The sequence below is a fragment of the Lithobates pipiens genome, unplaced genomic scaffold, assembly GCF_037356315.1.
Source record: "Lithobates pipiens isolate NorthernLeopardFrog02 unplaced genomic scaffold, aLitPip1_a1.2 Scaffold_18, whole genome shotgun sequence".
Taxonomy (NCBI): domain Eukaryota; kingdom Metazoa; phylum Chordata; class Amphibia; order Anura; family Ranidae; genus Lithobates; species Lithobates pipiens.
Window position 1 is genome coordinate 643,907,962 of NW_027507758.1, and position 17,172 is coordinate 643,925,133.

Below are 17,172 nucleotides of genomic sequence, written 5' to 3' on the forward strand. Positions count from 1 at the left end.
ATAAATCCAGTCTAGATACATAAATTGTGTCTGCAGCACAGAGAAGGAAGATTATCGGAGAGAAATCCAGGAATACAGGACGGGGAACACAGCTCAGGAAAGTGACCAGGGGATTACAGGCTGATATCACCCAGCCCCCGCCCTACTCTGGACCAATCAGTGAGCAGTATGGGTGGAGGAATGTATTTAGTGTTAATGACCCACCTGTGCTGATCTCTGTAGGAGTGTCCTCCTCTATAAATGTCCCCGTTATTCCATCCTCCTCCATAGACTGCTGATCATCCCTCACATACCTCTCTTCTTCTTCTGATTTCACCTCAAATTCTATATCCATTGGATCTCCACTCTAAACCAAGAAAATGAGAGAGAATATCATCTGTAAGATAGAAGATTTATTATTGTGACATCACATAGAAAATCCACACATTGTCTCTAGGAGTCCATGTTCTAGATGCTCCATCCCACCAACCTTGTAACAGTGGGGGATGGTGCGATCTTCCTGTGTGGAATCCCGGGAATACAGAGGACGGGGACATCTCTCTGGTGGGTTTCTGTAGCTGGATGACTCCTCCATGGTGTCCTGGTACAGATCTTTGTGTTCTTTTAGAGACTCCTCCATCACCCCATCCTCATCATCCTCCTCTTTTATCTCTTCTTCAACCTCAACTTTAGAATCTCTCAGGATTCCACTCTGAATATATAATAAAAATGACATCAATGGTAACAATGCAGATAATGTACAGATCCTAATGATACTATCAGTGATTGTTCCTCATCTACCTGATGATGGTGGGGGATGGTGTGACCTTCCTGTGTGGAATCCCGGGAATACAGAGGACGGGGACATCTCTCTGGTGGGTTCCCATTACTGGATCCATCTGTAGGAAACACACACACTGACTGAATACATTGTTTCTATGTGTTTATCAGATGATGGGGGATCTAGGTGGAGCCTCCGTACTGCTCTCTCCTTTACAATAAAGTCTCCTCTTACCCGGTGATGTGAGGGGTGGCTGATTGTCCATCATGACGTCCTTGTAGAGATCCTTGTGTCCTTCTAAATACTCCCACTCCTCCATGGAGAAATAGACAGTGACATCCTGACACCTTATAGGAACCTGACACACACAATGATACAGTCACCATCCAGACACATCCCTTGTCTGTTACTGGATAATGTCCCACAATTCCCAGAATCCTCCTCACCTCTCCTGTCAGCAGCTCCATCATCTTCTTGGTGACTTCTAGAATCTTCTCCATGTTGTGTCTCTCAGGTTTTAGGGAGTCACATGGAGGCACTGTGATGGTCATATGATCACCTGACTTCACAAGAGGAAATCTCTGTATTGAGGAACCAATAGAAATATCATGTTAGAATCCCAGAATCCTCCTCACCTCTCCGGTCAGGTCTGTGTTTTATTAATAGAGATAAGAGTGATGTCATGTGACCTCCCAGAATCCTCCTCACCTCTCCGGTCAGCAGGTAGATGATCTCCAGGGTGAGGTTTAGTATCTTCTCAGTCATGTGACTCCGGTCCTCCTCCATCCTCATTGGTGCCGTCATCTATGAAGGTTTCCCTGTAGACAGATAACAGGGAATTATCTGGATTGGTTGTACAATAATAGGATGATGATATCGGGAGGTAATATGAAGGTCAGTATATATTTAACTAGTTGCCAACCGCCCGCCACAGTTATACGGCATCAGGTTTGCTCTCCTACATGGATCGCCATTCCTGCGCACTGTGGGAGCGAGCTCGGGGGGGCGGGTGGATTCGATCTATTCTGGAAACTCGCGATTGCCTTGTACACATGCAGATTGTAAAGAAGGCATTTCCCGTTCTGCCTAGTGACTTGTCAGAGATCTATTGTTCCTAGTGATCGGGAACACTGATCTCTGTCATATCACTGGTAGCCCCTCCCCCCTACAGTTAGAACACGCTGAGGGAACACATTTAACTCCTTGATCGCCCCCTAGTGTTAGCCTCTTCCTTGCCAGTGTCATTTTAACACTGATCAGTACATTTTTATAGCACTGATCAATGTAATAATGTCACTGCTCCCTAAAAAGTGTCCTTTGGGGTCAGAATTGTCCACCGCAATGTCGCAGTCCTGTTAAAAATCGTAGATCGCTGTCATTAGTAGTAAAAACAATAAAAGTCCCCAAATCTATCCCCTATTTTTTAAATGCGATAACTTTTGAGCAAAACCAATCAATATACGCCTGTTGTGATTTTCTTTACCAAAAATATGTAGAAGAATACATATCAGTCTAAACTGAGGAATACATTTGTTTTTTATATTTTTTTTGGATATGCATTATAGCAAAAAGTAAAAAAAAGGGTTTTGTTTTTTCAAAATTGTCGCTCTTTGTTTGTTTATAGTACCGAAAAAAAGCAGAGATGATCAAATACCACCAGATCTATTCCGGCAACTCGCGATTGCCTTGTACACATGCAGAATGTAAAGAAGGCATTTCCCGTTCTGCCTAGTGAAAGCTCTATTTGTGGGGAAGAAAGGTCGTCAATTTTGTTTGGGTACAACGTCGCACGACCGCGCAATTGTTAGCTAAAGTGACGCAGTGCCGAATCGCAAAAAATGGCCTGGTCATTAAGGGGGGTAAATCCTTTTGGGGCTGAAGTGGTTAAGCACTATGGTCCCCAGTGGGGAAATATTTAATCCGGACAGTTTAGTGGTCACTGTGATTCTTGGGGTCCGGGAGTCTCGTAAAATTTGTCCTCCTGGATCACAAATTCCATTCTCTATGTTGGGTGTGAGATGAGGAGGAGATCCAGGAATCAGGATAAAGGTCAGGACAAGCAACAGACGAGCGCATCCAAGAGATGAAGCCGGGGTCACTACACAGAAAATCAATCCAAGGAAACAACAGGCAGGACGAGGAATAGCAAGAAGGAGCTCAGAGACAAATGAGAATATTGCTCAGCCAATGGGAGATGATCTCAGCATGACTTAAAGTGGTTCTAAAGGCTCCGGGTTTGTTACCTTCATGTATTCTATGATGATACACACATATATAGTGTGGAAACAAGAATACAATAGTGCAGCCTCGTAGGGTTGTCACCTCTTCCCATTAAAACCAAACACATATGAATTACACGGGTTCTGAGGATAATTAGATGCAGATAAGGCACTAAGTGAGTTCAGCCACAGAACCTGTGTAATCAATATGTCTTCAGTATTTATGGGATGAGGTGGCAACCCTTGTGCTGATCCCTCTGAAGGGGTTAATCTAGGTTTCCACACTATATATGTGTGTATCATCATCTGCTGGAGATAAAAGACATCACAGTGACTATGGAGGAAGAGGACGGACATGACGGGGGTGTGATGAATGAAGAGTGCAGAGAGAGAGCACACAGAGACAAATCACCAGGAACCCGACACGTGGGGCGTTTATTGGGGGACTCGGGGTACAGGCAGGAGGAGAATTAGTCCACAGAACAAACAATAGACACAGCAATGAAGAGTGATACTCAGGACAGCAAAGGGGTGATAGTCCACAGGGCAGAGCAGTGTTACCACATCAGGGTATCAAGACACAATAGAAAGAAACATTTCTCCGGGTGGCAATGTAACCCCACACAGATAGTCCATGTAGGATGGCCCAGCAGAAATGGAGATCCCATACTCAGGGATAGAGATCCAGGCAGGCAGGGCTAAGTCCAGAACAGGGCAGAGATTCGGCCCGACAGGGGTAGGGCCTGGTAGCTGAAGCAGGGCAGGCAGGGTGAAGTCCATGGGCCCTTGGAGGGGGTTGGGAGGGTCTGACCACAGCTCAGCAGCACAGACAATACAGATCTATATGTCCAGGGTGCAGAGAGCAGCACCCAGTCCATACTGACCCATCAGACTCAGCAGTTCTAAGCACCTTCCAGTGAGGTCTGCAGCCATCAGCTCCTCTCTGTGTCCATCATGGAAGGCGACTCTCACCAGACTGACCCCCTTCTTTGTGTTGTGAATTCAGCCAGAGACCTCCCCTCAGATTCAGGTGGTGCCGAGGTGTCTGGCTCTATCCTGACACAATATACAATCATTTATGTGCTTCTTACTGAGGGAGCCTCATGTCCTCCCCCTGTGGGGACCCCGGAACTCACACTCCACATTATACTGATACACTGACTGCGTTATACATTGCATCCCGATTAGAGATTGTCCATTTTATAAAACTAAATACAAACATCTAATACTTCTGACCTTCACTAAAAGGGGGTTACTGGGTGTAAATAGAAAATACGATCTTATTACCTCCTCTGCTACTTCTTCCTGCAATGTCTCCTCTCTACTTCCTTCTGACTCACCTCTTACCCGGAACTTCCTGTCTGTATCTGACAACACTTCCTGTCTTCCATAGAGACTTTCTGTCTTGGTTGAAGTGAGATCACCACCTTGTAGAGCTCAGAGGAACTGCAGAAACGTCTGGTAGTGTGAACTAGAGGTGCACATCTTCACTGGCCTCACGATTCAATTCGATTAAATTACGATTATCATGTCAAAGATTCAATTCGATTCCACCATGCATCACGATTACTGTGCGCGGTTTTCTTAAAAAAAAATTCAAGCAGTCAGGAGAACTTAGTTTTCTTATTTTATATGTTCTTAAAAAAAAAAGACAACACTCCATGCATGCAGCAAAGTCTAATCACAGCAGACAACTTAGAGGAGTTCCCCAAAAAAAAAAATATACTACAGGAGATGGTCAGATAGGGTTGCCACCTGTCCAGGATTCACCCGGACAGTTTGGGTTTGGAACCATGCCTCCGGGTTTCAGACTGCCTGAAACCCGGACACATTATTCAGACTGGACTATGGCTTCCCAGCAGGGCTGCTGGCTGCAGTTGTCTAAGCTGAGAGTGACTGTTACACTCTCTTTCACGATGCCCAAAGCCAACTCTAACAACTCCCCCCAAACACACACACACAGACGGGAGAGGAGAGAGGGCTTGATCTGCACCTCAACCCCCCCACCCCCTACCCCTCTGTGTCTACCCACACTCCAATCCCCGGTGCTGTACTTCAGAAAAGGAAAGTGGGGGCTGGAAATTTGAAGTCCAGCAGCCTCAGATACATCTGGATGAGAGGTGCTGACTGCCAAGGGGTAAGTGAGCTCACCATCCATCCCTGTCTATGACTGAGTATCCCCCTTCTCTCTCCCGCATCTGAGTAAGTACACTAAGGAAAATCAGGGTTCTCAGAGCACCCCTTACATCAGATTTCCCCTGTACACCAGAGGCCACAGTGTTTCCTCTCCATACATCAGAGTTCTCAGTGTTCCTCCTTGAATGAATGAAATATTTGTATAGCGCACAATGCAGGTTTCCAGAGGATCCCTTATGTCAGAATCCCCAGAGTTCTCTTTTCCATCAGAGTCTGCAGAGTCCCCCCTTACAGTGAAAAGGGAACTCTACGAGTTCAGATGTAAAAGGGGAACTCTTGTTATTCATTTCATATGATTAGAAATGTTATTTAATAACAAAAGATATATATAGTTTATAATATAAAAAAATAAATAAATTGCTGTGCGCCGCTAAAGTGTTCGGGTTTGACTTGAAGAAAAGGTGGCAACCCTATGGTCAGAGACTGCAGACATAATACAGGAAATGATCAGAGACTGCAGACATAGTACAGGAGATGATCAGAGACTGCAGATATAGTACAGGAGATGATCAGAGACTGCAGATATAGTACAGGAGATGATCAGAGACTGCAGACATAGTACAGGAGAGGATCAGAGACTGCAGACACAGTACAGGAGATGATCGCAGACACAGTACAGGAGATGATCAGAGACTGCAGTCACAGTACAGGAGATGATCAGAGAATGCAGACACAGTACAGGAGATGATTAGAGACTGCAGACACAGTACAGGAGATGATCAGAGACTGCAGACATAATACAGGAGATGATCAGAGACTGCAGACACAGTACAGGAGATGATCAGAGAATGCAGACATAGTACAGGAGATGATTAGAGACTGCAGACATAATACAGGAGGTGATCAGAGACTGCAGACACAGTACAGGAGATGATCAGAGAATGCAGACATAGTACAGGAGATGATTAGAGACTGCAGACATAATACAGGAGGTGATCAGAGACTGCAGACACAGTACAGGAGGTGATCAGAGACTGCAGACACAGTACAGGAGATGATCAGAGAATGCAGACATAGTACAGGAGATGATTAGAGACTGCAGACACAGTACAGGAGATGATTAGAGACTGCAGACACAGTACAGGAGATGATTAGAGACTGCAGACACAGTACAGGAGATGATCAGAGAATGCAGACATAGTACAGGAGGTGATCAGAGAATGCAGACATAGTACAGGAGATGATTAGAGACTGCAGACACAGTACAGGAGATGATTAGAGACTGCAGACAACAGTACAGGAGATGATCAGAGAATGCAGACATAGTACAGGAGATGATTAGAGACTGCAGACATGATGCGCCAAGTAGCCAGCGCTAGGTCCTAATTTCGGTGCCAGGAAAGCACCCCTGGTTGTTGGCCCCACTGGTCCGCTGTCGGAGGATTCCCCCATCCACTTGGAATGTGTAGATGGGGGAATTGGATGATATTTTTTTTCCAGTGTAATGACAAAAAAAAGAGATCAATATATGGGCTGCATAAGTGGCTTAGTGGTAAGTGTATGTTGGGAGAACAGAGCGGGAGGGAGACAGATAGGGGAGAGAAAGGGACAGATCAGTTATCAATGTGTAATGAGAAATGCAGAGATCACTGATCAGGGAGGGGGATGGGAGGTCTCACAGCTTGGAATGTGTAGCTGCTGCTGTTCATATCTCCCGCGCACATCTCCTCTCCTCTCCTCTCCTCTCCTCTCCATATCTCCTGCGCACACTCCCCCCTCCCCCTCTTCACAGCTGTACATTGGGATAGGAGAGTGGGCGGGCCAAGGAGAGAGAGGAGGAGGGGCAGCTGTATGCAGTACATTCATTGGTCCGTTGCTGGGAGGGGGAGGGGTGAACTTCGCTGGGCTGTGTGAGACGAGTGTCAGAGACTCTCCTCTAGTGATGGGAAGTCCGGATCTTTAAAGTGAATCGCTTCATTTCCAACTGCTCACTGAAATGATTTGATTCAATGATTGGATTCTTCGGATCACTCGCTGAGTCTGCTGACAAGGAAGTGAACTGAAGTTCTGATTCAACCATATTAAATGATGAGAGTCAGAAGACGGATTCACACAGGAGGTTGGCAGGTCCTCCTCCAGACATTTACTTTGATTTAGTTCATCGGTGCAGAGCACAATTGTTATCAATTGACAATTGTGTTATTGTTGTCAGATTAGCTCAGTGTCATGAATTTCGGTGATACACAAACAGCTGTGTTAGGCTGGGTTCATACTTGTGCGATGCGGGAACCCTGTGATTCCACTACGGGTTCCCGCATCGCACCCGACTCGCACAACAGTTCACAACGACATATGCGAACTGCTGGGGGGTGTCATACAATGTTAATGACACCCCCATTTCAGCTCGCGTGTCGCACTGCGAAGTGTCAGTTTGGACATGAATCGGATCGCATGAGTGCTATGCGATCCGATTCTGGTGCGGACCAAAAAAAGGGTCCTGTGCGAGTTTAGTCCGAATGCGATACGATTTCATTTCCATACTATCTGTATGGCTGAAATCGCATTGCACGGACATCGCCTGTGATTTGCACTATGCTGCAGTGTGAACCGGCCCTGAGCCTAGATTTCCGCACATTTGATGGATGGCAATGTTACCTGTGAAGTTGCCCCAGAATGCAGGTCACATGCACACAAACCCCGCCTTTCATTGAGGTTCTGATTCCACTTGTGCAACTTGTCCTGCGACTTGGGACTGCAAAGTCACATGACAAGAAGTACCCGATGATTTCCAATGAGTACCGTTCATATCTGTGCGACTTCAAGTCACAGCGACTTCAGAGTAGTCCCTGCACTACTTTGGTCCCATTGTAATGTGACTTGAGGTCCATAAACCTCCAGAATACACAGGCATGGCTTCAAGTCGCAGCAGAATCGTGCAACTTTCAGGCTTTTCAGGCTAACACAGCCTGAAAGTTGCACAATTCTGCCGCAATTTTGATGCGACTTTAAAGCAATGCCTGTGTATTCTGGAGGTCTATGGATCTCAAGTTGCATCAAAGTGGGACCAAAGTAGTGCAGGGACTACTCTGAAGTGGCACAGATATGAATAATACTCATTGGAAATCATAGAGTACAAAGTCGCAGGACAAGTCGCACAAGTGGAGGCGGAGCCTAAATGAAAAGCGGGTTTTTGTGCATGTGAACTGCATTCTGATTGGCCAACTTCACAGGTAACTTTGCCAGCCATCAGATTTTCCCGTAGTCTTTACAGCGCATGCGCAGGAATGATGATCAGATTTTACTACCACTACCATGAGCGAAGTACCCCTGGTAGTAAAATCCAATCGCTAAGGCTATTTTCACACTTGTGCGACTTGAAAGTCAAGTGCTTTTGCCATGATTTTTGCCACGACTTGAAGCAATGTCTGTGTAATCTGGAGGTCTCTGCCACAAGTCGCATCAAAGTCGCACAAAAGTAGTACAAAAACGACTTTGAAGTGGCCCAGATATGAACTGAACTGGTTGGAAATCACGGGGTGTGACTTGTCATGTGACTTGTCATGTGACTTTGCAGTCTCAAGTCACAGGACAAGTGGCACGAGTGTGAAAGGGCCTCAGGCTGTCCGTACCACCTGATCACTGCTGCCCCCTGATGGTGGGATTGGTGTATTGTTCTACTGGTGGGACTCGTCATTCTTTCAGTGTACGGCCTTCTCACAACTCCAATCATTATTTATCTCGCTGTGCTGAGAACTCCGGACTCAGGAACTGGATACAAAACTTACAACTGTTCTGAGTGTCAGTGCGCTGTGATTGGGCTGATTGGTTGCAGGGAGGGGCAGTGCGCTGTGATTGGGCTGAATGGTTGCAGGGAGGGGCAGTGCGCTGTGATTGGCTGATTGGTTGCAGGGAGGGGCAGTGTGCTGTGATTGGCTGATTGGTTGCAGGGAGGGGCAGTGCGCTGTGATTGGGCTGATTGGTTGCAGGGAGGGGCAGTGCGCTGTGATTGGCTGATTGGTTGCAGGGAGGGGCAGTGCGCTGTGATTGGCTGATTGGTTGCAGGGAGGGGCAGTGCGCTGTGATTGGCTGATTGGTTGCAGGGAGGGGCGGTGTGCTGTGATTGGGCTGATTGGTTGCAGGGAGGGGCAGTGCGCTGTGATTGGGCTGATTGGTTGCAGGGAGGGGCAGTGTGCTGTGATTGGTTGCAGGGAGGGGCAGTGCGCTGTGATTGGGTTGATTGGTTGCAGGGAGGGGCAGTGCGCTGTGATTGGGCTGATTGGTTGCAGGGAGGGGCAGTGTGCTGTGATTGGTTGCAGGGAGGGGCAGTGCGCTGTGATTGGGTTGATTGGTTGCAGGGAGGGGCAGTGCGCTGTGATTGGGCTGATTGGTTGCAGGGAGGGGCAGTGTGCTGTGATTGGGTTGATTGGTTGCAGGGAGGGGCAGTGCGCTGTGATTGGGCTGATTGGTTGCAGGGAAGGGCAGTGTGCTGTGATTGGGCTGATTGGTTGCAGGGAGGGGCGGTGTGCTGTGAGTGGTCTGATTGGTTGCAGGGAGGGGCAGTGCGCTGTGATTGGGCTGATTGGTTGCAGGGAAGGGCAGTGTGCTGTGATTGGCTGATTGGTTGCAGGGAGGGGCGGTGTGCTGTGAGTGGTCTGATTGGTTGCAGGGAGGGGCAGTGCGCTGTGATTGGGGTGATTGGTTGCAGGGAGGGGCAGTGTGCTGTGATTGGTTGCAGGGAGGGGCAGTGCGCTGTGATTGGGTTGATTGGTTGCAGGGAGGGGCGGTGTGCTGTGATTGGGTTGATTGGTTGCAGGGAGGGGCAGTGCGCTGTGATTGGGCTGATTGGTTGCAGGGAGGGGCAGTGTGCTGTGATTGGGTTGATTGGTTGCAGGGAGGGGCAGTGCGCTGTGATTGGGCTGATTGGTTGCAGGGAGGGGCAGTGTGCTGTGATTGGGCTGATTGGTTGCAGGGAGGGGCAGTGCGCTGTGATTGGGCTGATTGGTTGCAGGGAGGGGCAGTGTGCTGTGAGTGGTCTGATTGGTTGCAGGGAGGGGCAGTGTGCTGTGAGTGGTCTGATTGGTTGCAGGGAGGGGCAGTGCGCTGTGATTGGGGTGATTGGTTGCAGGGAGGGGCAGTCTATTGAGTGCAGAGTGAAATGTTTTAAACAGATCAGTTCAGTCAGATGAATTGATTCAAAAGAACTGGACATCACTAACCTGACTGAGGAGATGGCAGGTGAGAGGAGCCTGAAATATGAGACTGTCTGAGTGTGATCTGTATGGTGGAATGTGGGGGAGGGGAGGTGTCTTTGGTGATATGAGAGGAGAGCACATTCCTCATCATCACCAGAAATGGACATTATATAATGTCCTCCCCTCCCCCTCTCTATAATATAATAATGGGGGATATTTGGGGCATTTCCCAGTATTATAGAGGGGGGAGGGGGACATTGTTATATCATGGGGGGGGGGAAGGGGACATTGTTATATCATGGGGGGGGGGGGGGAGGGGACATTGTTATATCATGGGGGGGGGGGAGGGGACATTGTTATATCATGGGGGGAGGGGACATTGTTATATCATGGGGGGGGAAAGGGGACATTGTTATATCATGGGGGGGGGGGAAAGGGGACATTGTTATATCATGGGGGGGGGGGGAAAGGGGACATTGTTATATCATGGGGGGGGGAGAAAGGGGACATTGTTATATCATGGGGGGGGGAGAAAGGGGACATTGTTATATCATGGGGGGGGAGAAAGGGGACATTGTTATATCATGGGGGGGGGGAGAAAGGGGACATTGTTATATCATGGGGGGGGGGAGAAAGGGGACATTGTTATATCATGGGGGGGGGGAGAAAGGGGACATTGTTATATCATGGGGGGGGGGAGAAAGGGGACATTGTTATATCATGGGGGGGGGGAGAAAGGGGACATTGTTATATCATGGGGGGGGGGAGAAAGGGGACATTGTTATATCATGGGGGGGGGGGAGAAAGGGGACATTGTTATATCATGGGGGGGGGGAGAAAGGGGACATTGTTATATCATGGGGGGGGGGAGAAAGGGGACATTGTTATATCATGGGGGGGGGGAGAAAGGGGACATTGTTATATCATGGGGGGGGGGAGAAAGGGGACATTGTTATATCATGGGGGGGGGGAGAAAGGGGACATTGTTATATCATGGGGGGGGGGAGAAAGGGGACATTGTTATATCATGGGGGGGGGGAGAAAGGGGACATTGTTATATCATGGGGGGGGGGAGAAAGGGGACATTGTTATATCATGGGGGGGGGGAGAAAGGGGACATTGTTATATCATGGGGGGGGGGAGAAAGGGGACATTGTTATATCATGGGGGGGGGGGAGAAAGGGGACATTGTTATATCATGGGGGGGGGGGAGAAAGGGGACATTGTTATATCATGGGGGGGGGGGAGAAAGGGGACATTGTTATATCATGGGGGGGGGGGGGGGGAGAAAGGGGACATTGTTATATCATGGGGGGGGGGGGGGGGAGAAAGGGGACATTGTTATATCATGGGGGGGGGGGGGGAGAAAGGGGACATTGTTATATCATGGGGGGGGGGGGGGGAGAAAGGGGACATTGTTATATCATGGGGGGGGGGGAGAAAGGGGACATTGTTATATCATGGGGGGGGGGGGGGGGGAGAAAGGGGACATTGTTATATCATGGGGGGGGGGGGGAGAAAGGGGACATTGTTATATCATGGGGGGGGGGGGAGAAAGGGGACATTGTTATATCATGGGGGGGGGGGGAGAAAGGGGACATTGTTATATCATGGGGGGGGGGGAGAAAGGGGACATTGTTATATCATGGGGGGGGGGGGGAGAAAGGGGACATTGTTATATCATGGGGGGGGGGGGGGAGAAAGGGGACATTGTTATATCATGGGGGGGGGGGGGAGAAAGGGGACATTGTTATATCATGGGGGGGGGGGGGGAGAAAGGGGACATTGTTATATCATGGGGGGGGGGGGGAGAAAGGGGACATTGTTATATCATGGGGGGGGGGGGGAGAAAGGGGACATTGTTATATCATGGGGGGGGGGGGGGAGAAAGGGGACATTGTTATATCATGGGGGGGGGGGGGGAGAAAGGGGACATTGTTATATCATGGGGGGGGGGGGAGAAAGGGGACATTGTTATATCATGGGGGGGGGGGGAAAGGGGACATTGTTATATCATGGGGGGGGGGGGAAAGGGGACATTGTTATATCATGGGGGGGGGGGAAAGGGGACATTGTTATATCAGGGGGGGGGGGGGAAAGGGGACATTGTTATATCATGGGGGGGGGGGGAGAAAGGGGACATTGTTATATCATGGGGGGGGGGGGGAGAAAGGGGACATTGTTATATCATGGGGGGGGGGGGAGAAAGGGGACATTGTTATATCATGGGGGGGGGGGGGAGAAAGGGGACATTGTTATATCATGGGGGGGGGGGGAGAAAGGGGACATTGTTATATCATGGGGGGGGGGGGAGAAAGGGGACATTGTTATATCATGGGGGGGGGGGGGAGAAAGGGGACATTGTTATATCATGGGGGGGGGGGGGGAGAAAGGGGACATTGTTATATCATGGGGGGGGGGGGAGAAAGGGGACATTGTTATATCATGGGGGGGGGGGAAAGGGGACATTGTTATATCATGGGGGGGGGGGAAAGGGGACATTGTTATATCATGGGGGGGGGGGAAAGGGGACATTGTTATATCATGGGGGGGGGGGAAAGGGGACATTGTTATATCATGGGGGGGGAAGGGGACATTGTTATATCATGGGGGGGGGGGGAAGGGGACATTGTTATATCATGGGGGGGGGGAAGGGGACATTGTTATATCATGGGGGGGGGGGGGAAGGGGACATTGTTATATCATGGGGGGGGGGGGGAAGGGGACATTGTTATATCATGGGGGGGGGGGAAGGGGACATTGTTATATCATGGGGGGGGGGAAGGGGACATTGTTATATCATGGGGGGGGGGGAAGGGGACATTGTTATATCACATGTGGACGGGGGACATTGTTATATATGAAGCACACTACTCCCTTGGGTGCTGCTGAGTAGTTCATCACAGTACGGCTGGTGTAATCAGACAGTTCAACAGGTGAAACAATAACTTACGATGGTGGGCAGTCTGAGTTGTGTGACGGTGGTGGGCAGTCTGCGTGCGTTGTGTGGTGAGCAGGCCTTGTGTGATGGACGGTGGTGGGCACGCGTTGTGTGGTGGGCAGTCTGTGCGCGTTGTGTGATGGCGGCAGTCTGCGGGTTGTGTGACGGCGGCGGCAGTCTGCGGGTTGTGTGACGGCGGCGGCAGTCTGCGGGTTGTGTGACGGCGGCGGCAGTCTGCGGGTTGTGTGACGGCGGCGGCAGTCTGCGGGTTGTGTGACGGCGGCGGCAGTCTGCGGGTTGTGTGACGGCGGCGGCAGTCTGCGGGTTGTGTGACGGCGGCGGCAGTCTGCGGGTTGTGTGACGGCGGCGGCAGTCTGCGGGTTGTGTTACGGCGACGGCAGTCTGCGGGTTGTGTGACGGCGGCAGTCTGTGTGTTGTGTGTCGGGTGCAGGGAAAGGATAAATTACCTCTTGATGGAGCTGTACGAGTAGATGGAACCTTTCCCTTAATGAAGTGGCCCATGTCCCTCTGAAAAGCCCGAAGTCCCCGACCTCACCTGCCTTCTCACCTCCTGCCATCTCTTCCCAGGCCAGCTCAGGAAAGTCCAGGAGACTCCGGTCTACTCGGGTCCGTTTGCAGCCACTTCCTGCTTCTTGAATGGTGAAACCTTCCAGCTCTGGGGTCTCTGATGACCCCCCCCCCCCCCCCCCCGGCCTTCCGGCCCTGTTCCCGAAGGTCACATTTTGCAATCTTTTTGGATAAAATCTCCCCCCCCCCCCCCCCCCCAGGGAACATGTGACCCCAGTGTATACGTATGAGTCCCGCCCCTGCCCAAACAAATTAATGATTGGACAAGGACCAAACACACTGCCTGTCTCTCAGGCCCCGCCTCCTTTCCAGACACTTCTCTGGAGAAGTAAGGGAGGGTTTTCCAGGGTGATGAACAGACGGTCACACCCCCCATCTAACCTACAACTCCTCCCTAACCCAACCCTGCAGGCCTGTACAGAGAGAACAGTAAGGCACTGGTCACTTCTCCTATCTCTACCTAATAGCACCCACCTAAAGTGCTGGGCGCTACTTATCATCAATGGGGGGGGGGGGGGGGGGGGGAGACATGGAACATTCCTCATCATCCAATCACAGGAGAGGATCACCAGAGATGTATAATATCATGTCCTCCCCCTGAATGAACGAATGAAATACTTGTATAGCGCTCAATGCGAACTGAATCGCCTGTAGGCCCCTCTCTACAATATAATGTCCCCCCATTATTAGGGTTGCCACCTTTTTCTTTAAGTCAAACCCGAACACATTAGCGGCACACAGCATTTTTTTTTTTTTTTTTTATAGTATAAACTATACATATATTTAGCAATTAAATAACACTTCTAATCATATGAAGTTAATCACAACTGTTCCCCTTTCACATCCGAGTCCACAGAGTTCCCCTTTCACATCCGAGTCCACAGAGTTCCCCTTTCACATCCGAGTCCACAGAGTTCCCCTTTCACATCCGAACTCGAATAGTTCCCTTACAATGTAAGGGGAGACTGCAGTCTCGTATGTAAGGAAGAACCCTGGGGACTCTAACATAAGGGATGCTCTGAGAACCCTGATCTAAGGGGGGAAACACGGACAACTCTGATGTAAGGGGGAATTCTGTGGCCTCTGGTGTAAAGGGGAACTCTGATGTAAAGGGTGCTCTGAGAACCCTGATTTACATTAGTGTACTCACTCAGAGGCAGGAGCGAGAAGGATAGTGACCTCACTCACCCCTTGGCAGTCAGCACCTCTCATCCAGATGTATCTGAAGCTGGACTTCATATTTCCGTCCCCCACTTTCCTTTTTTGAGGCACAGCGCTGGGGATTGGAGTGTGGGCAGACAAAAAGGGGTAGGGGCGGGACAGAGGTGCAGATCGAGCCCTCTCTCCTCTCCTGTCTGTGTGTGTGTGTGTGTGTGTGTGTGTGGGGGGGGGGGGGTGGCTTTGGGCAGTGTGAAAGAGAGAGTGTAACAGACACTCTCGGCTTAGAGAACTGCAGCCAGCAACCCTGCTGTGAAGCCATAGTCCAGTCTGAATAATGTGTCCGGGTTTCAGGCAGTTTGAAACCCGGACACATGATTCCAAACCCGAACTGTCCAGGTGAATCCTGGACAGGTGGCAACCCTACCCATTATTATATATTACACATCTCTGGTGATCCTCTCCTGTGATTGGATGATGAGGAATGTTTTCTCTCATATCATAGCTACAATTTTTGCAACAATGGGCCCCCCTCAATGATATAACCAATTGGGTAATTTTTGGATGTTGCTCCAAGAAAAATCTCTCCTGATTGGATGAGGGAATACACTGTATTCGTCTTCATCCTCCTGAGAGCTTCCATCAGATCCTCCCCTCCCCCATTACTAAATCAGACGATTGTGGGGGGTCCTGGGAAGTGTTTCGCTGGAAGCTGCCCCCCCCAATAATCCTCCACCCCCCCCCCCTTTCTGTCCCCTCCACCAAGGTGTTTGCATATGTCTTCCTTCGCCATGTCACATGCCCCCCCTCACCTCTTCTTCAAGTAAGGGGGTCGCCTCTTTACAGAAAAGCTGAAGTGTATTGGAGGAAATGTCCCCTCCCCCTCCACTATCCAGAGACCCCTCCCTTCATTAATGTAAGCCAATCATGGAGCTTATCTTACCTACCAGGAAGGAGGCTCTGCCCACTATTGATCAATGACTCCCCTTGAGGAGTACACAAGTACCAGTACAGCTCGGTGATGCCTCTGATGACGAAACATGTTGGGCAAAACCACTCAGAAGTTTCCCACAGTGACTTCCCCTCCCCCATCAGAGGTGTCTCCGATGTCCTCTCTGCCATGATCTCTTACCTCTCCATTTTCTTTCTTCCAGATCCAGAAGTGTGTGACACCATGGCGGAGTGCCCTCTGACAGGTAATTCCACCCCCCCCCCCGACTGCCGGGGGGAGATTTCATTTTCTAATTTGCAGGACTTCACTAATACCCCCCCCCCCCCCCCCGAGCAAAGTTCCATTCACTAATGTTGGACTAAATTTTATCTGTTACTTATCACATACGTCTGTATGGTGGAGGCTCTATGGGGCCCCCTCATAGGTGTCCTCTGTGGAGGGGGGCAATGGGGCCCCCTCATAGGTGTCCTCTGTGGTGGGGGGCTCTGTGGGGCCCCCCTCATAGGTGGGCTCTGTGGGGCCCCCTCATCTGTGTCCTCTGTAGTGGGGGCTCTGTGGGGCTGTTTATTTCACACTATCTTTGTCATTGCCAGAGGTGACGGGGGGGGGGGGGGGGAGTCACCCCTATGGAGATTGGGGGTCACCCCTTAGATCTATATAGGAATGGAGGTGTGGGGGGGGGTCACCCCTTAGATCTATATAGGAATGGAGGTGGGGGGGGTCACCCCCTTAGATCTATATAGGAATGGAGGTGGGGGGTCACCCCTTAGATCTATATAGGAATGGAGGTGAGGTGGGGGGTCACCCCTTAGATCTATATAGGAATGGAGGTGGGGGGGTCACCCCTTAGATCTATATAGGAATGGAGGTGAGGGGGGGAGGGGTCATCCCTTAGATCTATATAGGAATAGAGGTGAGGGGTCACCCCCTTAGATATATATAGGAATGGTTACTATAGAACTCGGTGACACTTACAGATTATCTGAGTGTCGCCTTCCACCAGGTAAATCCTGGTATTGGGGGAGGGGAGTGTAGGAGATGCAGCCTACACTCTGTGTCCTGGGGGGGGGGGGGGGGCGCTTCTGTGAATAGATTATGAACGTCTTTTTCTCGATGTCCAGACATCGCTCTACCGGTATTGATGGAGACCAGATTACTGTAATGGGATTGGTACATCCTCCGCCCTTCCCCCACCATACAAGGCACCACTTTATCATATAATCCCT

At 50.1% G+C, this 17,172-nt stretch overlaps 5 protein-coding genes across 5 annotated transcripts in view; 3 read left to right on the forward strand and 2 right to left on the reverse strand.

The window, feature by feature from the left end:
- Nucleotides 1–17,172, reverse strand: part of LOC143989797 (uncharacterized) — a 765,658-nt gene that overhangs the window by 150,738 nt on the left and 597,748 nt on the right. The gene's annotated exons all lie outside the window — the stretch shown is intronic.
- The window catches only part of LOC143989578 (uncharacterized), a 229,597-nt gene that overhangs the window by 17,827 nt on the left and 194,598 nt on the right, over nt 1–17,172 (forward strand). The gene's annotated exons all lie outside the window — the stretch shown is intronic.
- Nucleotides 1–17,172, forward strand: part of LOC143990004 (uncharacterized) — a 123,953-nt gene that overhangs the window by 17,560 nt on the left and 89,221 nt on the right. The window lies entirely within an intron of this gene.
- LOC143989835 (uncharacterized) lies at nt 373–4,333 on the reverse strand. The gene is made up of 6 exons (XM_077490114.1): nt 4,267–4,333; nt 1,469–1,578; nt 1,207–1,341; nt 995–1,118; nt 781–878; nt 373–691 (listed from the first exon to the last, which is right to left on the reverse strand). Exons 2-6 carry the CDS (start codon nt 1,562–1,564, stop codon nt 407–409), a joined length of 738 nt encoding a protein of 245 aa, XP_077346240.1. The 5' UTR covers nt 1,565–1,578; nt 4,267–4,333; the 3' UTR covers nt 373–406.
- Nucleotides 10,250–17,172, forward strand: part of LOC143989533 (NACHT, LRR and PYD domains-containing protein 14-like) — a 28,817-nt gene continuing 21,894 nt past the window's right edge. Inside the window, exon 1 of the mRNA XM_077489664.1 lies at nt 10,250–10,350. Coding sequence (XP_077345790.1) covers nt 10,344–10,350 — 7 coding nt within the window. The 5' untranslated portion in view covers nt 10,250–10,343. The remainder of the gene's footprint in view (nt 10,351–17,172) is intronic.